Source organism: Syngnathus leptorhynchus, chromosome 15 (genome assembly GCF_054491065.1).
Source record: "Syngnathus leptorhynchus isolate UIUO chromosome 15, UIUO_Slep, whole genome shotgun sequence".
NCBI classification, from domain to species: domain Eukaryota; kingdom Metazoa; phylum Chordata; class Actinopteri; order Syngnathiformes; family Syngnathidae; genus Syngnathus; species Syngnathus leptorhynchus.
Window position 1 is genome coordinate 8,347,526 of NC_141209.1, and position 26,906 is coordinate 8,374,431.

The 26,906-nt window shown below is 42.3% G+C and overlaps 1 protein-coding gene across 3 annotated transcripts in view; it reads left to right on the forward strand.

The window, feature by feature from the left end:
- Positions 1-26,906, forward strand: part of ralgapa2 (Ral GTPase activating protein catalytic subunit alpha 2) — a 66,154-nt gene extending 39,248 nt beyond the window's left edge. The window contains exons 37-41 of one of the 3 annotated variants that reach the window (XM_085932837.1): positions 1,405-1,563; positions 3,016-3,143; positions 20,315-20,436; positions 22,227-22,270; positions 24,765-24,913. In XM_085932837.1, coding sequence (XP_085788963.1) covers positions 1,405-1,563; positions 3,016-3,143; positions 20,315-20,436; positions 22,227-22,231 — 414 coding nt within the window. In that variant the 3' untranslated portion in view covers positions 22,232-22,270; positions 24,765-24,913. Of the gene's footprint in view, positions 1-1,404; positions 1,564-3,015; positions 3,144-20,314; positions 22,271-24,764 lie in introns of all 3 variants that reach the window. The other 2 variants (XR_015068390.1, XM_085932836.1) reach the window with 2 other exon arrangements.

The following is a 26,906-nucleotide window of genomic DNA, read 5'->3' on the forward strand; positions in this document are numbered from 1 at the left end:
TAGAAGCAACTTGCAGAGTTGGGGTCAGACAGTGAACAAGTGTGTGTATGTGTGAAGAAGACGGAGATAGCCAAAGCTCTTTTCACTCTCCCCAAGGCACCGCAGGTTAAATAGGCCACCGAAGCTGTTTTTATGAGTAGCCTCGAGTCTTCTGAGGTCCTCCCGTCTGCCGTATCCATCGTGTTGAGGCCCATCAACTGGGTGCAAGGTCAAAGACAGCTAATTGGATAGCAGCCTTAGCCTTGACATTCCTTTTTTTTTTTTTTGAAACGAAAGAATAAGTCACACATTATTTGGATGTCATTAACAAAGAAGGTGCTAGAGCCAACTGTTTGGAGCATAAGCATCCTCATTAAACTTGTGATTCATCTTATCCCAACGCTAATATCTTAACCCAAATTAACATCCCAGTTTTAATTGTTATCACCGAATACATATTCAACATTTCTGTGAAATTGTCCCAGTGACTGACCTGGTTTGTACCTGCCACTTCCATGGATAGCCCGACTGAACCGGTGAACAGTAATTAGCATGCCGTGCGTTTGTTTAAGACCACGGAATTAGCATAATTAAGGGCTTATAACAGAATGCGCTAATTGCATTTTTGGTGGCGAGGGCATGTTTTCGAATGGCTCATTAGGCCCACAGTACATTGGCAGATGTTTTTAAGCAAACAGTGTGTTCATTTTCGGCGTCTGTGATACCCCATAAATACAAGAGTTACTGGACTTGTTGGAAAATATAATGTAGCTGTGTTGATTCAACTTTGGATGAAGCTGTTTACCTATTTCAAAGCAGCGTCAGTCAATTTCCTGTTCTTTAAGTGTACACTCTTGTCCTGCCTGCTTTCATTTCTTTCTGTGAATAGAGTGGAAATGGGAGGCAATTTAATCTCTGATGGGGAACTTAATTGGATTTGAATTATTGGGTTTAAAATGCTCAATTTTGTGCATTTTTGCTTTTCATTTTGAATACATGTTGGAAACACTATAAAAGGGTGAAACCTGAGCCCAGACCACTATTTAATTTATTGTTTTCAAAGTTTGTAGTTTAACGATAAACATACTTGTTGTTGCACCTTGCTGCATTATGTATTTTCTCCAGTATAATAAAAATGCTTTCAGCATTAAAAAAAAAAAAAAACATATCCACCGATATATAAAATGCTTGAATACAATCTGATGTAGCATCAAAACAAAACTCCATTGCGCTGTCATAAATATAAAATACAGACTACTCTCACCACTAGATTTCTGTCCACTATGATGGCCACTAATATTGATTGGATCAATTCAACATCTTGGCGTGATCCTCCATTTTTTTGTGTGTGTTCTTGTCACTGTGGGAGGACATTCACATGCAGTTGCCAGACTCTTGATTAGTCTGATTTTGTGTGTTTGGCAGCTTCGTCACCTCGGAAATGACGAGGTGCACATCGTGTGGTCGGAGCACACCAGGGATTATCGGCGGGGCATCATTCCAACTGACTTTGGAGACGTGCTTATTGTCATTTACCCAATGGAGAACCACATGTATTTCATCCAAATCATGAAGAAACCACAGGTGAGAAACAGTTTAACAGTTTCCTGTAATACACACGATGGTCACATGGAAATAATAAATCTAAATAAATCCTCAAACAGTAATCAGGGCTCGACCAATCACGGCTCAGTTGACGTGTGATGTTACTTTCAGTCCACAGTTAGTAGCAAAATGCATTTTTAAAGGCCATAATTGTAAATGGAAAATAATAAAGTTATCAAATTCAAATTCTGATGAAAATTGCAAAATTAGAAATGTATCTTTTTGTGTTTGTCTATTTGTTTGTGTACACTTCCTGTTGAGTGTCAAAGTTACTTTTCTAGTAGAGCTCATGGGACCTAGATCAAACAATATTATAATTTGTTCCCGTTCTAAACCTATTGTTAATTGTTCATTTATTCACCTTTAAAATTGATGTTTTAAATTCATCAACAACATATTTGGATTTCATGTCACACCTCGAAAGGAACCATAAGAAAATATTTCCCGCTTCAGTCACTTATCATTCATATTTTTTACGATCTAAGGTCGCACGAACTCTACTGGAAGGAGCGGAAAGCGTTTATTTGTTGTTGATTGATCTTTCATTAATCGCGAAAGAAACTTAACAATATAATTGTCCTGACACTTTTGGAGGAAGTGCCTTTGTTGTTCTCTTAGAAATGCCGTCTTCATTTCTAATGCCGAGTCGGCTTACCTCATGGAATATTTGAGTAAAGATTTTACACAGGAATAATTCTGTCAAATACTGCGAAAAATGTGTCTAGCTGTGATATTACAGACCCTGTTGTGAGCTAACAACATTTTTGATTGCATGAATTGACCGTAAAATAATAGTTAAATGCTATAAAATTCAAGGATGCTGTTTTTCTACAGATTTTTATGATGATATTACAAGGGGAACTCAATTACAACAGATTACTGTTATTGTAAAATATCAGCTGTCATAGTACACAGTTGTGTGGCAAATGAGTTAATCATATTTAAATCCCTTTGTTATATCATTTGACTTGCTATTGTACTCCTTAAATCACCAAGTTGAAGACAGCAGGACCTTTAGAAGGGACTTTGACATTCCCGTCAACTTCCAGGTCAATGACCATTGGGCCTCAGTGATTAAGGGCCCGCGTGAACAGACGCGTGTGCCCACACACTCGCGCACGGCGGCTAAAATGCTTATTGTGGCTTTGGATTTGTTGTTTAGCTCAATATGGGGGCATTGTTAGGTATTGATTGTCATTATAATTTCATTTACCATACGTTGATTCTCATTCAATATGTGCGGCTGTCATGCGTAGTTAGGTAACATCCACTTAAGTGTTGAAGCCTCTCGCCTAAAACAGATGGAAAAACGGTCAGAGTATATAATTTTTAATCAGTCTTATTTTTCAAGCTACACTGTCAGATGATTGATTGAATTAACGTTGAGAGCAGCGTGCATGTTAAAATACCTCATGTTGCTATTTTCCACAGGTTCCCTTTTTCGGGCCTCTATTTAATGGCGCCATCATCAATGGGAAGCTGCTGCCAAGCTTAGTGCGGGCCACTTGCATCAATGCCAGCAGAGCTGTCAAATCCCGGCTGACTCTCTACCAGAGTTTGTATCCTTTTTTTCAGATTTATTTTTCCCCATCACAATAAAGGGATGGTTGCATCAGATTAAATTATAATCATTTATTGGAATAATTATCAAAGCCTGTTTAGGTTTTTCAAACCTGTCAAAGTAGATTTTGGTGATTTGATTTGATTTTTATGGCTGCTTGATTTATATATATATACACCAAAGAGATTATATATGTTCAATGACACCGGCGTCCCATTTGAGCAAATTTACCGAGACATGTGGCTCGCTTGTCACGTCAGCCAATGTACACAGCTGAGTGCCGACATGGATCTTTATTGGCTGGTTGATTTGCATACAGCTATTAAGCTGGGGACCGTTGCACAGCCTTGAGCAGCATGTGACATTGTATGGACCTGTTTGTCACACAGATGATGTGTCATCATCTATTACTACCATTTTTATGGAGCACAAGTAGGGCCACATCAACAAATGTTCTCTCTCACACACACACACATACGGGCCAGCTCGCTCTCATCCTTCCATCCTTTGCCTCCTGACAGTGTGCCGTTAAGAGCCTGACTCCAGCTGTAGTTGTCAGTTGGTTTAAAGGCAATGTAATCACCAATGGAGACAAATTAGCATGTGAATGCCAGCAGCACTGGATTGGGATGGGAGATTGGAAGTGGCGGTGTAGGGGGGGGTGTAAAAGGGTCGGGATGGCCCCTGGAGGGGGAAACCTGATCTCTCATAACACCCTGCTCCTTCTCCGACAGCATGTACAGCACTGCCTCACCGCAGCCCCTCTGGCGGTTGCTATAGAAACCTCCCGTCATGTAGTTTGGGGTAGAATGTAATATTTTGATATTGTGGAGTGAATTTTTTTATTGTCGATTATTTTGACAGTGTGCCATGTATGGCTTTGCAGTAGAATGTGTAAGTATGTATCTGCTGTTGCACATCGGTTGGTCCCCACCATGTTTCTATCAGGCCGTGTCTTTGTATCCCCGGGGGGGGGGCGTCTTGAGTGACAGATGTCTGTTACCCGACGCCAAGAGAATTAGCCCTGTGTGTCTCTCAGCAGCGCCAGGAGGAGGAGCCAACCGCAATCTGCTTTCCTTCGTAAGCCTAGAGGGGGGAGTGCCGGGATAGTACCGAGGCCTTTTTCCGGGCCGCAAATGTCTTACCTGGCATTCCTTAGCAGAGAAGCAGATAGCACGACGTTATGATCTATGAGCGAGGATAAGCCTCTGGAGTTGTGGTGCCGATAGGCTGCCAGGCAAGGCGCTGTCCAAGAGACGTGCCGAATGAACGTGCCAGGCGCGCCGAGCAGTGCGCACTGCCAGTATCTGCTTGTCCTTCTGCTGTTTGTCTGAGAAGAAGGCACGTAATGAATGACTGCTTTGGTTTGGTGATGTCAAAACCGAGCCTTTCGTGTCAGGTGTGCTTTTTTTTTTTTTTCATCGTTATTATTATTTCATAAGCCTTCCGTTTGCAGTTTCAGTTTACCGGCTTTTAGCTCTTTCCGGTCCTAGTGTGCATTTTTCTATCTTCTTTGGAAATGCTTCTCTTTTATCTTCTCCCGTTCGAACAATAGTCCCAAGCCTTTTTCCGGCGAAATCCTCATCCTTAGTTTACCCCGACACAATGCTTTAACACTCCACAGTCTGCTCTCTGGCTGTGAGGCCACTCTCCAAGGTAATTAGTTGAATATTTCTTCAAAGAGAAGCTATATGACCCCCGTGTGTCTTGATAAAAGGCCAGTATGACGCTGTGGCCCCCCTCTTCCGCACAATATCAAGGCTGGAGAGGACTCCAACAGTCTGCTGCAACACTCCCAGGATCTCTCAGTCTAATAGGATTTGATATAGAAAATGACCACCGGCAACATTTTTCCGAAAATACAGACACAGATAGGGCCATGTGAGGCTTTTCAAATACTCATTCCCCCTGCCTCCCTCCCCTTACTCACTGCACTCAATTTCTCCTCATCACTATTTTCTTTGAGATAGGTGGAATCTCAACTAGTTTTTTTTGCTCCCAGTGCTCAATGTCTCTTTTAATTTCCATCATTGTTGTCTGTCAGGATGCAATCGCAGACATCATATAACAAGTCTCTCACAGACAACTCGTAATGTGTCATCTATTATTTAGATGGCTGATGGAAAATGCAGCTGGTCTGGCTTTTGAGTTCGTTGGTGTGTGATGTCCGTCTCGTCCCGTTTGTCCCTTGCACTTGCTTTTTGAATGCTTATGACCGCAAGATGTTTTGCTTTTATTAGACCACATCAGCAATCGAGTAGAAGTGATTTTCAAGGAGGGGCAGGAATATATATATTTTTTTGCAAGTATTATCTTGAAAGAGATGGCACGTTTGATTGCGTCACCTTAACTGCGATGTCTGGAGAATCATGTCTTCATACAGCAACTCAGATTCATTTCTCTCTTTTGACAAGCATTCTCCATCGATCAGTGTGATATTATTATTAAGGGTAAAAAAATGTACGTGTGTGTTGGGGTGACGCCAAGTTTCTAATAGGTGAGACAGTACAGAGCCGACCTTAATTCCGAGACGTAGCCTCGCTATTGGACACAATCAATAGTTTTTGCACACTGTCCCCCCGCGCCCCCCTCATTCTCTGATGTGACACACACAAACGCACACAGGCACAGAACCATCTCCAGTCAGCGATCAATAGCCATAATCTGTTTCTGCCCTTCGTCAGTCATGCGAGGCAGGCTTTTTGGTGTGTCTCTCTTGTTGTGAGTTTGTGTGTGTGGTTGGAAGATTAGGGCCAGGTTGGGTCTTTTCAGTGGAAACCAGAAAGCGTCTAAAGTCTGTTATGATCCTTCACAGGCCCCACATGAGCACATAATGCCCTGAAAAGATGTAAATTATATCAGTAGATGTGTCGTGACAATATGACCTTCCTCATAATATTGCTGTGCAGCCCCCCCCCCTTTCCCCCGACCCCCAACATCATTATAATTATTACAATCAACGTCATTGGCGGTGACATATTCTCACACTCCTCCTGAGAAACTCTTTGTCCAATTCTGTCCCTCTCAGATGCATGCGTGACTACTACAAGCTTTTTTTTCTTATTTTTGTTTACTGCCAAGATTCCTCACCTAGCACAGATGAAAGTGGGTTGTATGCCTGATAGGGTGTCATGAATAGGATCTGTCATGTTAGTGTTGTCTCACATGAATTATTAAGTACCGTTGATCGGTCTAATTTGCCAGCTGTTGTGCCATAACTGTATGCAGTCTCATGGATAATACAAGGCAATTTATATCGCTGAGGAGTACGCAGTCGGATGCCAAGTGTGAGTCCATTATATGCCAGGCCTACTCAATGTTCTCAATTGATGTGTGTATAACAAGTGAACTTCCTGTTTATTCAAAAGCTGGGGCAGACAACCTGAAATGTCGAAAATAGTCCCCAATCGAAACGAAAAAAAATTCTAATAATAAAACGGTCTCATTCGAATGATGAAATTCAGAGCACATACTAAATGTTTCTAACTTTGGTTAGTAACAGTGGCTGCCTTTAGGATTGATAGAGTGGTTGAAAGTTTATGCTGCATTTGGGGAGCTACTGAGAAGTGTGTGTTTGTGTGGGTGCGGGTGGGAGGGGGTCTTTTTTTCCCCCACTGAATGTTTTAACCTAATCCCATTATCAGTGTAGCGCACTGCCTCTCAGTTTTTCACCCCACCCCACCCTCCTTATCCCTTCCCCCCTCTCGCCCCTCTCTCCAGCTGACCAGCTGTTCCTGCCGGGACTCATGACAATGTCCGATGTGTTCAGATCACTGAGTACCACCCGACCAACCCGCCCTCCTCCCAAAACACTTGCACAAATACACAGAGCATCCATGCACAGCCAAGGCAATTGCTTCGACCATTGGCGCAGCCTAGGTAGGCCGAGAAGGACGAAGGTTTTAGGTAGTTAAAATTAGCCAAGCTTTGGTAATGTAAAGAGATGGGGAGGGGACTGGGGGGGGGGGTGTCTGTCAAACCAAGAGCTCTGACTCAGGAGGCAGCCCAGCTCGGATGGCATATGGCGTCTAGCGTCATACAACATGCAAAAGTATTCTCTCCCCACGCCCCCCTGTATCCACTCCCTCCTCTGTCTGTCTCTCTCCCCTGCTGCTAATGCAGAATGACTCATAGCATTACTCATTTTTTTTTTCCTAAACAACCCCCCCCCCCCCCCCTCCTACACACACGCATTCATCGCATAGGTCCTACACCCTGAAAGCCCCGGGGGCCAAGCCCAAGCTCATCTTGAGGTCCATGGGCCCCCCCCCCCCACCCCCTTATAAAGACAGGTAACGCAGGCATAGAGCCAGACCAACAGCAGGGACACAGAGTCCTGTTTGTGTTACCGCACATTCACGGCTGGTGTCAAACTGTTGTAAACATTCTGGCTTTGCTTGTCTGATGTATATGGAAAGCACCTTGCACTTGTAATGCATTTACAGTTGCCATTATTTTTTTTTATGCAATTAATACTGTACAACAAATGCACTCCCAAATAATGATGCTCTGTGTATTTTTAAACTTGAACCTCCTCCTTGTGCCCCCCCCCCCCCTCCTCCTGTGGCCGTCTGTTATCCATTCATGTCTGACATCTGTCTGTTTGTCCGCTGTAAAGTGACAATGAGCATGTTGCCAGTTTTATGTTGGATCCATTTCTCTGTGCCATCATAAGATGAAGTGCAGGGCACCAGTCAGATTACATTTAACATTTTTTTTTTCCCAAGGAGACATGCCGTTATGTTTCACATGACTTGGTTGTCCATCTTGTATATACAAGCAAGTTCTTCAAAAATATCTTTGACTGGCCAGTATCAACAGATATATATATTTTTTTTATTTAAAGAACAATTACTTCAAAGTCTAGCCTACTTATTCCCGCACAATGGATGCTTTATGTTGGTATAATGACATCATTGTCGTAACATATTTTTTTTATGACATTGTCATAACTTTTTAAGCTTAACTTATTGCGTGACAAATGATTATATCCTGTACGTGAAATGTTCAGCGCATTTTTACATTTAGAAATGTTGTCCTTAAAGGGAGTAAACCATATATCCTCGTCTTAAAATGGACTCAACAAATGATCGAGATTAAGATATCATTGGCATGTATAGACTGACCCCATACTGTACTCGTAATGTTATGGTACTCGGAGCATGGATGCTAGGACATGTCTGTCCGCTTGAAGTGATTAGCGTCCAGCTAGCCATTCCATCTGTTCCCCCTAGCCCTGTTTAATTAATGAACTTTCTTTCTCCGCCCCGTAGCAGCCACCGCTACACTAAAGCAAAAGCTGTTAACCCTCTCAGGTTATTTCCCCCACCCCTTTACTCACTGCCAGTCACACACACACACACACACACACAGAATCCTTAGTGGGTGCATTCTCATTGATTAGTTACGTTTTGTTTTCCTCTCTTTTGTCTCAGGTTCTTGAAGGGGAGGGTTAATGAGCTTTGCTGGCAAGCAGTAGCACTTGGAATTCAAGGATAAAAGCGAATCATCTTGTCGTTTTTGTATGTGATGGATTCAGAAGAGACGAGCCCCTGTGCCAGTGTAGGGGTTTGTGTGTGTGTGTGTGTTGTTTATTTGGATGGGTATGAATGGCTTTGAGTTTGGGCTATATTGCATTTCATTCCTGCTGGTCCTTTATTCCTCTCCAGAAGCAGGGAGTCTGGAAGACTTTTGAAACGTTTGGCTCTGACGCTATTCATCCACACTTCCAGCCATCTCAACAAACTCTTGTCTCGTCTCTATTTTACCACCAAAGTACACGCTCGCGTCCTTTTATGTCCCTTTTCCCTTCGGTGTCTCTTGTTACAAGGCAGCGGACAGCCTTTTGTTCAGCTAAAGCTGCCCCCTTTTGTTTGGGCTGCCTTTTTTTATCCTTGTGCTAATCGCCGTGGTCGTGTGCCTGAGTTGGACCCCATATTTCACACTCGGCTCCCCTTTGTTTGACGCACCGCCCATGATAAGAATCCCAATTCTAGGGCCTCTCTGATATTGAAATCCAACAGCGGCGTAGAAAGAGCTTTCAATCATCCATTATCTGTGCTCCAGTGATTACCATTCAATCTCTCAGGGTCCGGACGGCCTCCTCATCACCAGCCACCGAGCTGAGGCCGAACCCTGAAAAAGCCCGCGTCCCCCCCCCCCAACGTCGGTGTCACATTCAAGCATGTCCATAGATATTTCTGACGCTGTCTTAAGACAGCGCCACGTCGAATGCTGCTGGGAAATGTCACTGAAATGTCACTCATCACTCTGCGCTGGAATCTTTTGGTGTCTGGTGTGGCCTTGGGATTTTGGAACTCCAGAGTAGGTCACCTTGTGACATTATTGGGCTCCTTTGTCCATTTTGTCAGGTGATGAGATTGATTATTCGGTTCAACCGAGGCTTCGGTGCTTTTAATATTAGACTTAATTGGTTGTTTTTTAAAGGAGGAATTAGATGATTATTTATAAGTTGCACATTAATGCCTATTTAAAAGCTTCAAAGGCAGTGTCTGCTCCCTGGCTGGCCTCAGGCAATTGTTCTCTTATCCAGAGTGTCCTCGTGCCTTGCAGCATTTGCATCTCTTCACAAAATGGAATTTTTTTGCATTGGCAGACAAAAGAAATAACAAAAACAAAACATTTAAAGATGCATTGCTGTGCATTTTCAACCTCTTCATACAGAAATTGGCCTTTGATGTGTTAATACTCACATGGGCTATTTTATTTTCAAGCGGGAGCTGAAGGAGCAGCGCTGAGACGTATTGACCGAAACTTGCTATCTCATCACCGCAGCAGGTTTGATGCCTCCCAATGAGAGCATTTTGTGGCTTGGAGAAGCAAACAAAACAACACTCAGTAAGGTTATGATATCTTGAAATTGATGCGAGCATGCGAGACATGTTCATTTAATCCCGGCTGCATTTATTCATTGTTCAGCCATTACTCTCTGCTTCATATCGTACGTATTTATTCATCATTGTATGTTTTGATACACAATCATTACTTTTGTGCTAATGCCGTGTACACCTCTTCATTAGTTATGGATAGCCTCTAATTACTATTGACAAGACCGGCTGATTTGGGTACAAATCTATCGCTTTTTCTTATTCAAATGAGTGTTATTTACCCTCAGATCTCCAAAACGAGGATCTTTGGAATTGGCCTTTGTGCGGGTTGATATAGCATGGACGCTCAAGCTACACCCACTTGTTTTTGTATGTGCCGACTTTGACAAGACCCACTCTCCCTCCCCCCTTGCATCATCACCCGTCTGTGTGGATGTATAGCACTTCCCGCTCCTCCATCTGTTTTTGTCAACCCATGAAAAGGTCCATTGTAATCCGCAGGATGCACAGTTGACGTGCCGCAATCTTCGCTTAAGCCAATCAAGACGGTGCACCCAACTTATTCCACAATTTCAAGAGACCCAAACCCCTCCCTCCACGATCATTTTGAGTCCCCCCCCCCGGGCTCTCGTCAGCTGAGCTGGGGTGTTTAGTTGTTGTTGTTGTTATTTTTTTACAACAACATGGTCTACATCATTCCTCATTCTAATAAAAGCCCTATTTTGAATAGAGCTGTATGTATGCCCGCTGGATGATAGCAGGCTCCTGATTAACCCTGGAGTGACTAGCTAATGTCATTGAAGGAGGGCCACCTGGCTGTGAGACTGTACAGTCAGCTGCCACTGAAGGGCCAGAATAGGAGACGACCAGGTGTTGGGCTCCAACCCCCCGCCCCCCCCTAATTGTTGCCATGTAATAGCCTGCTTGACTGCGCAATATAGCCTAGGGGCTAGGATTAGGAAAAGCTGTTGCCAACACAGAACTCTATTTTCTTGTCTTGCCCAAGGTTTTGTGTGGAGATTTCTCCTAAGGCCTTTTGACACTGCACTCAGCACAGCGCCGTGCGCCGTCGTCCCGATCGTTCATTGTGTGTGGAGTGACGTCGCATGGGTCGGGTGCGGCAGGTGCACCCGAATTGAAAAATGTTCGATTCTGAGCAGCATGCGGTGACAACATTGCGGCGCTTCCAGCTAGAGATTTTTTTGGGGTGGAGTTGTATAGTGAAAAACAAATGGATGAGAAAATGGAGGAGTCATTAATGAACGAGGTCTCCCGCTGTATAAAATGCTGGGACGTGAAACAAGTTTCGTGATGTCTTGAAAAACGAAAGCACCTCAAAGTGGTCTTACATGGAGCTACAACTGACAAATGAGCAGTTGGAGCGGTTTTGTTAGCTGTTTTTTTCATCCTGCGAACTGGTGTTAATCCTGACTGACTTGGGGCAAGAGGCAGGATTGGTCGCCAGACAATCATTCAAAAATTGGAGAATTAAAATCATCTAATTGTGTTATGATGATAGTCATGAGCATAAGGAAATCATCAAAGTATTAACCTTATATTTTTATATATTGTACACTGCCTTGGGGCAAGAGGCAGAGTACGCCCTGGATTGGTCGCCAAACAATCATTCAAAGATTGGAGAATTAAAATCATCTAATTGTGTTATGATGATAGTCATGGACATAAGGAAATCTTCAAACTATTATTAACTCCACATCTTTTTTTATTGGACACTGCCACAAATGTAGTTTTAAATTAGTGCAGTTTACTTGTTTATTTTTCTAAATAATAGATTTGATTGAAATAATTTCCAAAAAGCGAGTCTAAGCAGAAATGAAAGCACTGGCCCAAAAATGATTTCTTCAATGTGCATTCACAGCTGTGATCATATGTAACCTAGCACTAATCATTAGCATTCCCACTAAATGTTTGGCATTTTGTTGAAGAGCCTAATTGGCCCGATGAACCTTTTCATAGTAAGCGGCAATAAAGGAACAAAATGTGCAGTATGTATTGACTGGGAGGCAGATTGATATGTCTGCTGTTAATGCACGATAGTTACTCACTTGCGCATGCCACAAGCGTCATTAAAATTTCAGAAGCCACAGTTCTTTTTTGTCAGAGTATTTTGATCAATATTTATCTGAACACTGGCTATGCCGGGTTAAATCGGCTATTTGGCATGGCCTTCGATTTTTGCACTTTTTGTCAAAAGTGTCAAATGAATTATCAAGGGATTGTGAAATGAACTTTTTTTTTGTTGCACTGGATTTTGGAGCAGATCTTTATTGGGATGAGTGATCGGTTGTCTACAGTCATGTAAAGTCAGTCAAATTTACGAAAAAAAAAGGATTACTAACGTTCAATAAAATGTATTTAGATATTCAAGAGCTTCACATGCCCACAGATATTTTGATATCCTCTGATCTTCACCCCCATGAGAGCAAAATAAAAAGTTCTCACGAATAATTTTTAATCCCGTAAAAAAAAAAACTAAAAATAAAAATGTCTTCAAACTATTAACCATTAATTGGTTAATATGGCCATAATGTCAGACTCGGGCACACACTCATGGCTAACAACGAGGCACTCTAAAGTAGCCCAAAGCCATGATCCGCACACTGGCAATCCACAACTACCGTGAAGCATTTGCAAACTCTAAAAGTTCAGACTTAATGAGTATCTCCCTTCACTTTGTTGTCACCCTGTTGACATGTTCAACATTATAATGTCTGATTGTATTTAATGATTTAATATCATGTATATTTTTCTAAAGTTATTTCTTGTACCTCTAGAGGGAGCCTGCATACTACATGTACCACACGTAACAGCAAGCAGCCAAATATCTACCAGAAATAGATTCCAATGATTTGAAATTTGTTGTGCCTTTCCGAAAAGTACCTTGAAGCAGCCTTTAATTGCCCATTTCACTTTCTGAACTATATAGCACAGAGGTTAGGTGAGTCAAAAACTTTTAATCTTTCCAGCACGCTATGACGTTAGAGGAAAACGCAAGGGAAATATTTCCAAGTAATCAAGAATATTTCAAGTCAAGGTCAAGGACCAGCTTGCCTTTCCACTTTGGTCTTTGGCATTTTATTAAAATTCCAAATTGAGATCAGATAGATGCTGCGAAGCCTTGGACCGATTCAAAAGAAAAGGTTGTATATTCACCTCTGATAGCTACGATGGCAATCTTTGTTCTGACCTAATAATGTATCCAGTCTTTTGAGTCCCTCTGGTCATCATCCCTGACAAAGGACACCTTCATAGAGAACTCTCACGTAGCCAGTGGCAGAACTGTATCTGTTCATCTTCATCCCTGTCTTTTGTGGCTCATCTTATTATGACTTTCTGTTAAAGCACGTTGGAGGCCTGTGTGGCTGTTGGACTATAATGGCTCTGTCTTTGATTAATCACGGTCATCCATTGTATTGTACATCTAAGGCTGTTGTGTTAATACTCATCAATGGAGACGGGGTCCTTTGAAAAGGAGATGGATTACAGATGCAGTTCATGGAAATAAACACGCTCAGTAAGCTTTGATGGCTGTCATGTTGTGCTTAATCAAAGTGTGTTCAACAAATATTGATGCTTGTTCTTACTTTTTTTTTTATCAGAGGTATAATTCTTTTTGTCAACTCCAACAGTCAGCCATCAAGGGTCAACACGTAGCTTTGTTGTCACTCTTATGATTTGTTGTGGAGCAGAAATCGATATTTAGTGTTCCCAGTGGAAATGGTGGATTGTCAGAGACTTGGTGTGTTTGAGAAAAGCCGTGACCGCTTCCTCAAGCCGGCTCATAAATAACCCGTCTGTGGCAGTTCGCAGACATCCGTGTTTGTCTGCAGCTGTGGCAAGGCTTTGTGAAATAACTGATGGGCAGTGATGATGTCACAGGTTAGGAGTGATGTCACAGCCATAACTCCCCATCTCGCTGTCTGAATGCCAGATGGACGGTACAGAGGTGTGGAGGTTGGAGCTTAGAAGCTCTTGCTCGGTGAAGCTCACCCCTCAAGAGGTGTAATTAACTCAGGTTCGCGATTTGACACCACTCCTTTGGGTCCATTTTCCTGGACCTTCTCCTAATTAGGCAACTTGGTCAAAACTCCCAGAAAGCCCATTTGTCTAAAAATGGACATCCAGAAAATGGGACATAAACACATTTGCTAATCATAATGGGTTTGGAACACGAGGAACCGGAGATTCGGCTAGAGCAAAAGCTGTTTAATCAGACACCAAGGTTTGAGTGGGCTATTCAAAAATAAACCTACCTTCCTTTGGGCATTTCTGTTATCCAGGCTGTCAGTTATCTATCTCAATCTGTTGTTTCCTCCCAATGCTGTCATTACTCTACCTGCATTCCTTTTTTTTTTTCTCTCTCCCATTGTTTTCTGCGTCCAAATTTCTCTGTGTTCCTCCCCGTTCTGCCCGTAATCACATGACACCTCGGAGGGCCTTTACTGAGATGAGCTTCACACCTTCAGTGCTCGCTGTGACAACAGGTACCGCCGGCGCTCACCACCTGGCCTCCCTCCAATCAACACCTGCTCAGCTTTGCCCCTTTTCTTACCTGGTCCTCCGTTGTTTTCTTTTCTTATATATCATTTTTTACTTATCGCGCTCCACCAAACTATTTTCCAGTGTATCTTATTCATATGTGTAATTTTTCTGCCCTTTGTTAATTTTACCCGGATTTGTTTTCATACCTTTCCTTAGTACTCATTTAATCATTAAGTTAAAAAAAAAAAACATGAATGCTAAAACGGGGTCGGGTGCACCATGCTTTTCAACAACGAGATAAATACCATGTTTGTGGATTTGCTTTGCTTTTCACCTGACAACCCATCACTCCCGAGCACCCCAACCACTTCCTCTTGGGAGGCCAATTATTTGACTGCTAAAGTCAATGGTACTGCGAGCTACTCGCGAGTTCCTCTTCTCTTCAAGGTCAAGCTGATTGGCCCAGGTTAATGGGCAGATGTGGGGCTGAGAGAGGAGGGGGGGGGGGTCAAGGACCGAGAGGCACACTCCACCTCATTTCTAAACTGTGTCTCTTCACCACAAGAGCTCCTTTTACTGCAAGCGCTTTGACAAACAGGATTAACCTTCGTTGTGGTGTGCAGGACCGAGCAGTGTAGGAGTGATTTGCCACCATTTATGGTACACAGTCTTTTGGGTGTTCAGTGTTGTGTATTCCGGAGGGAAGGATAGTCGGGTCATCTCTAATTGATAATGACTTGGGAAGGAAATTTATATCATTATTAATATAACCAAAAACATCACTTTTCTATTGTCCATCTGTTTGTCTAATGTGACATTCCAAACACGTGTTGATCAAAGAAACGATGGAACAAAAAATACAGTACAAGGGCTGCAGCTATCAAATATTTTGGTCTTTGGGTGTCCTATTGAAAATGTTATCAAATAACCAGGTATTCCAATAAAAATGTAATTTTTTTTTTCTTTGTTGTAAATACAGAAGATTAGGGGGGGGGGGGAATTTCCACTCATTCCACTAATGAACAACCAAACATTTTCATATAATCAATGTTTTATATTTAAATGTAAACAGTGCATAGGAGTACATTATTTTCCTCTCTAGAAACCGTTGCAACAAGTAATGCTGTTTAAAAAAAAAAAAAAGAAAAGAACACAAAGGCTCGTCTCTGTCAGAGGTGGAGCTGAGGGTGTATACTACAGGACATGTCGTAGAATTCCAAGCTGTCCTTAAATGCATCATGAACAGTCACCGCGCTGCCAATGAGTCACAAAAACAGAAGAGCGATAGACATTTTCTGGGAAAAAATAAATAAAAAATGCGGTCGAGTGAACTGCGGTTCTCACACAATGAAAAATAATCACAGATGTGTTTTCATTTGAGAGGCTGAAATCAGAGAATATATTTCGAAAAGTCAGTTTTATGTGCAATAAGTTAAGTTTGGTTAAAACAGTTCTGCAAAGTAGTGTCAAAATTCCTCCACTGCAATGTAAAAGACTCACGCCAATACTTGATATCGGTTATTGCTGCCAAGGGGTGGCACAACCAGTTTTTATTGTCTGGGGCATTTACATTTTCACGTCGAGTTTGACCCACTGTCCCAATACTTTTGGAGGGGAGTGAAATGAACCAGTTATGTCTGTCTAAAGACTGTCCAGCAATGGCGAGAAGCCTTCTGTCAGCAGGGTGACTTAGGAATACAAAGACTGAGGGTGGACGGTCAAGATGCTCTCTTGGGAGTCAACAGATCAGAGGTCAGCATTGGTTGTTTGGCGGGGGGAATTGGGAGTGTGTGTGTGTGGCTACTTATGCGCCAATGGCTGTGTGTGAGCATGTGTAGAAAAGGCCGCCGCATTGGGTGGGTTGGACTAGGCACAAAATGGATCCCAGTGGACAGTCGTTTTCAGGACAGGTCCCTGTGGACAGGAGGGGAGAAAGAGGGAACCAGTGATGAAGCTTGGTGCTGTTTGGCCAATGGGGTCCAGTAGAAACAGAGCAGCCTGCTAATGAAGAGCCATCTGAGGCCTTCATTCACCTTGAACATGGGCCACTGAATTTGCCCTGACCTTGGCTTTGATCCACAAAAATGCTTGACCTCTGCTTTCCCCCCCAAGAACTGCCTTCCTACCATCTGGGCATGCACATGCACATATAAAATGCATATGTATGTGCACGCATGTTGACCCTTATGGACCTACCGATCTGTCTATCTCTCAGGCCCCAACACTGTCTTTGGGCAGCTAAGCTTCGTAATGTGTGTTAGTGCATAAGTGACCTTTACGTTTAATCATTCATTTCAGCCATAAATCCCTTCCCTTATCGCTTTCGGTCTTACTACGAAGGTAGAAAGGTTATGCTTGCCCACCCAAGACCATTACCCCCCCCCCAAGTAGATGAATATTAAAGAAATAATATTTGGTTAACCAACCATCTGTGTTCTTGCTGTGTGATTGACCCTGGATCATACACTTTGGTAATGTATTCATATTTGACAATATTTATTTCAACATTGTCCAATCGGTTTCTGTGTTCGTATAAATTTATTTTTGTTTTTAGGCATTTCTATTCTTCTTTAACCAAAATGAATGTAAATGTATTCAAATATCGCATGAAGGGATGTGCTCAAAATTTTGATACCTAGATATATACCAATATTAATAAAAACCATACCCTATCGAGATTCTCGTTCTGAGTAGCGATTCCTCCTCCCTGATGCTAGGGGGCGCAGTAGACCCAGCAACTCACATGCGAAGGAATTTAATGATTTCTTTCCTTGGATAAATTGCGGATATATGCATATTTCTACTTTATGGATGTGTTCAACATAAACTAAGTAGTAGTAAGGCCATATCGTATATTATTGTATCGTATTACATTATGTAATTATATCAATAGGATGGTCGTATTGCTAGGTTCACAAAGATACCCCAGCCCTTTCATTGCTTGCTTACAAAATTACAGCTCAATGTTTTTTACACGGCAATTGTGTGGGATGATTTCCCCCCCCCCCCTTTTTCAAAGAAATGATTACTAACTATGGAATTTGTGTCCTTTGCATGAATATAATCTCTATATGGATGTGTCCCATGATTGATTGGCCCTACTTACTGCATGGAGGCAGCAGCGGCTGCTCATAAGCGGGGGAACAAGTTGTACCCCGGCTTAGTAATTAGAGATAAACGGAAAGAGGCAGCAGCATGCGACAGAATGAGGGAGAGATAGATGGAGAAAAAAAGAAGGCAAGATTACCCCTCACTGTGCATCAGCTCTGATTTATATGCTGCAATTTTTTTTACCCACTGATAACATTGTCCATTTACTTAAGTGAACTGAGGATGACTCTTTTGGAAAACACTTTTTTTTTTTAGTCTAACTCTCCCCACTATGCTTTTCTCCAGCTCTCCCATGCCATCTTCTGCTGTTTTTTTTTTGATTGTCCTAATTTAATTGTCAAATTTTCTCAACCAACCTTTATCCATTTGTCTTACTCAGATGGAGGGCATTGGAAAAGAGGCATGTGTCAGAGTCAGAAGAGTGCCTGCTCCAGCTGGAGTCAATATTTGCTTTAGGAATCTCAATAACAGGCCTGCAGTCATCTGCATCTCTGATAATGGACGGCCATATGGCTCTGTTGACCCACTATGTACGGAGGTTCTCCTTCTTTCTCCTCGTCTTTCTTTCCTGTCATTTGTTGGCTTCACTCAACTTCTCTCATTTTTTTTTCATTTACTCCTTCCTTGACATCTGTTTGTCTTCCACTTATCACAGAAATAGACACATTGTGCACACTTTTACAAGCGTAATTTCTCTCTTTGTCATCCGTGAAACCCTCTAAATGACTCACCAGGCAGAGCTGTGACCCAGGTTACCATGGCAGCGATGCCTGGGATGTCCAGTCTTTGTCCGACTTGTGACCGAAAAAAATTCAGTGCATCAAGTTCGAACTGCAGGAGGGAACGAGTGTTGTTCTTTTTAATGCTGAGTCATTGTGTTGTTCACTGCTCCGAAGAAGATACCTGTTGAGTCTACAAGTCCTTAACTATGCAAAATTATTCATATTCCATTTTCGCTTGTCCTCATTGGGGTCGTGGGTGATCTGGAGTCTATGCTAGCCGACTTTGGGCTCTTGACTGCTTGCCAGCCAATCAAAGGGCAGAAAGAAAGAAAACGTTGAAATTCAAACCATAAAATTGCACTCAAACAAGTACTGATACACCATTTTGGACATCATTCTACTTTTTTGAGGTATAAATATTTTCTCATCAGCATTTTCATCCTAGATGGAATATGCCACCATACTGACACCATGTTGATCCCAACTTCCTCTTTCACACTGGCCTTTGTCTCTCTGCCCCCCTTGTCCGTCTTTGTGAGCAGCTTGGCCATCTCAGCCGTTGGAGTGTCCCGGCTCAGCTGCCCGTCAAGCCCACTTTGCCATGGTTTCCTCAAAGCCATTGGTCATGGCTGCCTTGGCCCCCGCTGTGGCGGCATGTGCCCACCGCAGGCCTTCTGCCCAGTCACTGTCTCGTCCTATCTAACCAACCCAGACTGGAGCTTCTCTATCCTGTCCAACCTATCTCAGCTCAACCTGGTTCATCTTTGGCTTTTGCTGGAGCCCATCAACACCCCATGCATGCTATGCTCTCCTGGTGAAATGGGGGGGGGGGGGGTTGAACAGTTTCTATGTTTGGTCCTTAATATACTGTCAATGGAGGATACATTGTGGTAAACAGACTGTGGTGACAATAATCAGTCATTGTTGAATACTGCTTGCTGTCATCATGCCATCAAACAAGAAATTTTTTACTCCAGCAGTTTCCTTTAGCATATTTTTCCCAGTCCCAGCTTCCATTCCACAACAGATTTGGCACACTTCATCTTTAATAATGACATGATAATGGCTGTCGGACTGTTTTCCACCCTCACCCGCAGCTATTTCACGGCCCCATTTATTTATTTGGACTGTTCCCGTCATTTGAAATCCGGCCATCCATCCTGCTTACTGACTGCCCAGGCTCCAGTCGCTGCTTGTCACTCTGAATTTCAAATGGCTTCAATTTTCCCCCTGATGACACAGAAGTGGCGAGCGGCATATCAGAGAGGGTAGTAGTAGACATGCTGCCTGCTGCCGGAGTTCTATTAGTGAGGGGGAGGGAAAATTGTTTCGTGCTTTGGTTCTCATCTGTTGTCATACCAGGGCTTGCATTTCTCTATTGTCACCAAGTTGTGACCCACTTGGAACTTCTATAGAAGTTAAAAAAAAAAAAAAAGATAAAATGTTTTGTTGGAAAGTAGCCTTTGAAAGCATATGTTAACATTTTGAACATGCTTAAATGTTCAAAATGCCTTTTAGAGCACCTGATAAAGAAACTGAAGAACACGATGACAACTGTGTGTACAAAACTTAATGGACAGCTTCCCATATATTTCAAATTTGTGCATTCATTCATTTATTTCTTTATTCACATAATTTTTTTTGTTTTTTCAACCTGTCCTCACCCCTAGGAAATTCCAAGATTGTATATTTAGAAAAAGAAAAATGAGATGGTATGTTCAGGTTTGGATGGAGGTTGAGTCAGGTGGTACTTGGTGTAAGAACCCGAACCTCTGCTTTATGTAATTAGCAATGGATGTAGAACTAGTGCAAATTATTTTCCCAAAATGCAATATGTTACCAAATATGAGATGTTTTTTTTTTTTTTTTTAATTTGAATTTGGGAATAGATTTCATGTCGTAAAAAAAAAAATGCAAATTTGATTGGACTACTGTTCTTGCTTTGTACTGTATCCTTTGTATATTCCTTAACGATGGTTAACCAGCTATGAGGAGAGGGCGCTCTACCTGGAAGCCATTGTCCAAAATCACAGAGAGGTCATGACATTTGAAGACTTTGCCTCGCAGGTGTTCTCACCCTCCCCCGGCTACCCAACGAGCGGGACAGGTGAGAAATCTCCCGTAATGCACTTCTTTTCATCCAGTCTCCTTGTTTTGTCCACTTGTTTTCCCATTAGTGCCATTCATCTTCCTTTCGTCTCGTCTTTATATTTTACCTCTCGCCCAAATCGTTTTTCGGCAGGAGGGACGCACCTGCTTGCACTCACCGTCCCCATCTTTGCTCTTCTTGCACCTTTACTATTGAATATCAAACAACAGCCGCTGGCTTCAAAGACATGCTCCTCAAGCCACTTTGTGCAATGTCTTTCCCATGAATATAAGCAGCCCTGTTAAATGGCTCTCGGTGATCGTGCGCGTGCATGTGTGTGTGTGTGTGTGTGTGTCGCCATGAGATCATTCACCAACACTTAAGGGATCCATCCGGCAAACAGCAGCTCGCGGATGTCAGCACAGGACTCTTATCACTTCATGATGAATAGAATACAAAGCGTGCCTTATCTTGTTCTTCCTACTTGTACCAGCACGGATCGATACACAGCTGCACAGAAATCAATGCAGGATTGCACTTCTTTCCTCCGCTGGGTCTTGATGCGCATTCGGGGGGGGGGGAACGTACTATACAATAGCACGCCATAGACACCGTTTGGTTTTTTGTTTTGTTTTGTTTTGTTAATATGTGAATCACCTATTTCTTAACTGTTCCAATTCAGATTGAGAGACACAAGCTATCGATTAGAACTGATAAATTATTGAACTTGGGCTAATCATATTACATCAATCAAAATTTCAAAATGATGGATGCAAAACGCTATTTTGCCACCTAAAGAGTCAATAAATTATAATAATAGAATATAAGCCAGGTTGTTTGGCCTTTAGAATTTAAATTTAAAAGTAATTAATATTACTTTGCTCATTTTTTTTTTTCAGTCTGTCAAATTTTCCAAGTTTGTTGTCTTTGTCCTGTTGCAAGTGTGCCTGTGTGTTTGCGAGTGTGTGTGTGTGTGTGTGTATGTGTGTGTGTGTGTGTGTGTGTGTGTGTGTGTGTGTGTGTGTGTGTGTCAGCTGTTCCCTCCGCGCTGTTCCGCTTCCCATTGCTGCCACTAACATGTCATCCATGCCTCATGACAGCGTGCAGGCGTTGGCCGGGAATGGTTTGGGACATGGAATACCCTTGGGCCAAACTGGACTGTAAGACTCTTGCTTTGCCTCCTCCACACTCGGCATGATGCCCAACCACAGCCCACCGACATCTGTGTGTCCATTTAGGTCACACCCAATAATAGATACCCGAGGGGTGCCGCATGATTTCGCTTTTACCCTGAGAAGGGCTCCACTGAACATGCATATGCTGCATGCTAGTATGCCCCTTACCGTGGAGGCTCCGTCTTCGCTCTTGTACCATCTTGGTCTTCTTGCATGAGTTCGTCCATCAACATTCCATCCATTGTGCACTTTGTAATTGTTGTTTTTGTTGTTGTTTTTATTCAAGTGAGTGCAAAGCCGTGGCCTGAGATGCCGTCACAAGTCAACAACCATCTTGAGATGTTTCATGGCTCCTAAGTGTGTTTTTACCATGTTGAACTTGCCACTGTTTATACTGCCTCACAAATTGCTTTAGCCGGTGGACAGCAGACCCCACTAGTCTTAAAAATATCACCGGGGGATTCAAAGGTATTCGGTTAATCTCGAGTGAGACTCAAACCTTCCAGCGACGACTAATTGGATGCCACACATTGCCGTCCAACCATCTTTTCAGCAGCTCTGTGTTGTGTGTCTATCCTCTGCTGTCTCACGTGACGATCTACTCTTTTTTTTTTTTTTTTTTCCTTTTTTTAGATTAAATTAATCTTAAAGGTCCAAATACTGTATATGACGGAAAGGTAAGCAACCGGGTCAAAGCGACACCTTACCCTTGGCTCGTTCATGCATCCTGGCTGTTGTAACTCAAGCCCCGCCCACTCCCGTCTCCCCCCCCCCCCATCCACGACTAACCAATCTTTATTTACTGATCACACTGACAAAGGGAAGGGAACGGCAAAAACCAAGCTGTTTGTTCGCTGGGTGTCTTCCTGTCGAGGCCGGGCTGGTAATTGAGAGCGGTGGCGACAATTAGCACCTGACTAAGTAGCAGCATGAACAATACGGCTACACTTCTGGCCCTTGCTTCTGCATGCCGAGCGTCCTTCATCTCTTTTCTCTGCAAACGCTCTTCTCTTTTCTTTTCTTTTCAACCCATCTCCCCTCCCCCTGAATTTCCTCCTGTTGGAGTGTGCCTGTTTGCCTGAGGCAGACTCTGAGACCAACACCTGCCACACTGGAAGACGTCTTTGTCATGTGAAGCCTTGTTTGAACTGCCATAGAAGGGGACCATTGGGACACCAGCAAGCCCCTTTTTTTTTTTTTTTTGCATTTCCACCTGAAACAAACCGTCAACAGAGCTGGCTGTGGAAATGTTGAGTCTAAATGACAACAACAGGAACTTTTTTTGACATGGAAATTCATTCTTACTTAATAAGGCCACACAAGCAACCGCAGCAAGTTTTGAGAGATGTTGCTGGTGGTTGGAGCAGAAGGTTTTAATGGGCCACTTAATGGATAGTGAAGCTTGAGTGGGTGAAGTCCACTGCAATCACAAACTAATGAGACTTCTTCCTGTCTATCGTTTGCCTTTGTGGTAGATTTGATTTTAGCACGTAATGAATGTTTACTGTAGGAATTAGTGTCGAAGAATACAGGAATGCAGGATATGAACTTCCTGTGAGGTCGGCCCCCGCGTTTCATCGAACCCGTCCCCTTATTTTCATATTCATATGCAGATTTGAGAATGTTTGGACACCCTCTCCCACCACCACCACCACTAGTCACACACCTCCCCTCACACACCCACTGTTTTATCCAAAGCCCCGGCCCCTGGATGCTGCTGGTGTCCACTGTGCTGCTGAGTGTCTGTTACTCCAGCCATCTGCCGTTCCTTTTAGCCGCTGCAACTCGAGATGCTGTGCAAAAAAAAAAAATGGCAGCAAATAAAAGGACAGGGAAAGAAAATAGGCAACCAGATGCTTTTCCAACAAAGCCGAGGAGTTGTTTAAACTCGCGTCATGGGGCAAAGACGAGCAGGGGGCTGCAGGTTGAGCAAGGAAGTCAGGTTGGCGCTGACATTTGATTGTCCTCGCTACGTGCAGCTTTTGGGGACAAAAATAGGACGCCACACAAACCCACAAAGACCTTGATGTCTGCTTTTTTTTCATTTTTACCACAAGCATTAAATATTTTATATATATATATATATATATATATATATATATTATTTCTTTAAGATATTTCTAGCTGTAACCTTTTCTTCCTTTTTTATCACTTAAGCATCTTGACAATTTAGAAAAGCAGTTCCTTCTTTCACAAGCTATGTTTTCTTCAGCATGTGAAACAGCATGAACCTTTAAAATTGGTTTACAGTGGAACCTCTAAAGCCCATCACGTTGAACAACTTCATCCAAAGTCACGTTGCCATGATTTCATGTGATACATAAATTCAACCAGCATCAAAACTAATCCCAGTCATTTAATCATGTGTTTGGATTTTCTGCAATGTGACTTAGATCAATAACGACATTGCAACAACAGTTTAACCAAAACTTTTTTTCACATCACAACCAAGGTCATTTTAAAGTTTTTAATTGAAATTAATAAAATAATAATAAAATTGAAAAATAAAATGTCAATGAAATGAAAATGAGAGTGCTTTAAACAATAATTAACAGAAACTACATTTTGCATTTATAAACTGACAAAAACATTCTGTTTTCATCTTTGTCAATTATTTCATATATGAGCTTTTGGGGTTTATTTAAGATGTTATTACTTTGATATTCATGGTTGTGAAGAAGAAAAGTCAAAATGTCATTTGGGCTTTGTAGTGTCTTTTATTATGGCCTTTTTTTAATCTTACACTCCACCACTCGAGTTTATGTAAAAAAAAAAAAAAAGAACTCACGCTAAAACAAAAATGAAGCAATTTCAAAGAAATAGAAACGAATACAAACTAACAAATTAAATGATTTGAATGTCCATTATTCCTGATGACAAAATTAGTTCAATTTCAAACCATGTGGGCGTCGACCAGCATCCCAAAACTTTAGGGGTTCCACTGTTTCCTCTCATGTCTTCATCCTAATGACTGAAGCCAGGGATCAAATTTTTTGAGATGTGAACGGTGGCTCAAGTGGGGGCATTTTCATTTGAGGGTACGTTCGCATGCATGAAAAAGCCCTTCCAGATATGCTGAAGAATCACATCGTTGAAGTCTGCGTCTCCGATGATCAACTTTTTTGGTTTGTTTTTTTAACGCTCTCTGTCTTGCCAACTTGTCACTTCCAGGTTCCCTCTCCAGCAGCACAAACACTGAAGTCTCCGCCGCTACACCGACAGACCCTGTTGACCAGGTTTCCCCCACCATGCCCCAGGCCGCCAGGAGCCGAGTCTCCGGAAGACTCCGCCGATCAGCTAGCGCAATAAGCAAAACGTCCTGTTGAGCTGAAATGCAGCCTCGTTTTTTTTTTTTAACTCTAAGAAACTATCATGTTTTTGTTGATGTTTTGTTGGCTCATGGCGCGTGAATATGTAACTGGAGGCCAATGTGATTTTTAATTTGAGTGGCAATCACTGACTTTGTTGTGACATTTCCTCTTTAAGTAGAACATTAGCTCTAAACTGTTTCAGCCACTTTGTGTCTTCCCCCCCCCCCCCCCCCCCCACCCCCCCACCCCCTTTTCTTGTGTCCTCTAATGCATTTGATGGAACCAATCTTTCTAGGAAACGGGAGACTTCTTTTACTTGAGCTCATTCATGGTAACTCTTAGTTACCAAATATTGATTTTCTTTTGAAAACCTTTCTGTCCCCCCCCCCCCCCCCCCCAATATCCTTTTTTTTTTCTTTTTTTTTTTTGCATTTGTGTTGGAGGGTGCTACTCGTGCGTACTGAGACCCCAACACAAGCTTTAAACGATCTGTTTGAAAGCCGCCCTTGCTGCAACACAAGTAGCAGCTGCAGTTGCTCTTTTTAAAGCCAGAGTGGGCAATCGGTGACATCTTTCTAACTTGAGTGGAACTGAAAATTATGGGATTTTTTTTTTTTTCTCTCTTTTTAAATCACTCTAATGTTTCCTTTTTAAATGGATTCAGATAGATCGTGTCATGATTTGATTTATGCAACTCTGCTGGAATGAGAAAAGACTGCGTTTGTAATTGCATTGTGATGTTGTTAACATGGACTCGTGTCCGGTAATTGAATAAGTTCCTGCTGTCTCTTTCCTCCTCGATTTGTTTCCCTGTCCTGTGACATCGACATTCCAACATTCAAGCCATTGATTATTTTTTTTTTTTTTCTTTGCACTTTTTTATCAACTAGCATTGAATGTTCTTGAAAGTATATTGCTTTAAATTTGATTATTTTCCTCTTATGTTTTACTAGATGTAAATAGAATGTTATTTGAACTTTGAATTTTAACTGTTGTCGTTTTGTGTAGGCAAAGCTCAACTCAGTGCACTGACGAGTGTGTGTGTGTTCTTGTGTGCGTATGTGTGAGACATGGATTGTATGTCCGCTCTGATGCCGTCCCGTGGTTGTTTGAGACAAAACATGGACGATCTTCAACTCGTCATCTTTCCCAGAGTGTTTTCTCTCTCCCCTGCGACCCACAACAAAAACAACAGCAGATGGATTTGGAATGGCGGGTCCTCTTAATTATATGTGCCACGTGTGCGTCTCTCTCTTGTCTTTACCGGCGAATGGAATCAAGTGGCCCCATCCTCGTTCCCATGATCCACGAGCTTGGGTTTGACGTGGCATGCCTGAGGTGAACTCTCAGAGGCCTCTAAGCAACAGCCTGGCTGGCGCTCTCACCTCTCCAAGTTACTCGGGTTGCCATGGCAGCCAGGTGTCCTCTAAGGACTCCACCCAGGCTACAAGCTTGTCCCCCATCTGGTGCGTTTATATATGCCTTACTTTTCCACTCCTTCTCCTCACATATTTCCAGCTATGTTTGTTTGCTAATGGATGCAAACATGTAGCTACTTAAAGCTGGTGAGATGTTTGGGCTTTTTATGTCTGGGAGAAAATGAATGTATGAATCCCTAGCGTCAAGGTTTTTTTTTTTTTTTTTTTTTTTACTCTCCCCTTTAAGAATCACTTGAAATAAATATCTAAAGATTGTAGCATAGTGATGATGTCTGTGTCATTGCAGGTGGACCAAGATAAAAAGTGAAGACAATAACGTGACCCCCCCGGTTTTAGCATTTCTTATGTACGTGGTGTCAAATTTGAGGGCTAGATCACCTTCTTTAATATAAATAAATACTTGTAATATATTCTTTGTATAAGAACAAGAGTGGAATTTAAAGGGAAAAAAAAGCTTGAAGATTTCATCTCTTGTCAACATATCAAACAGTTTTTAAATCTGCTATCTTTTATTAGAGATGTGAAAATTGAAACATTTCATTAAATGCAATTTGAAATTGTAA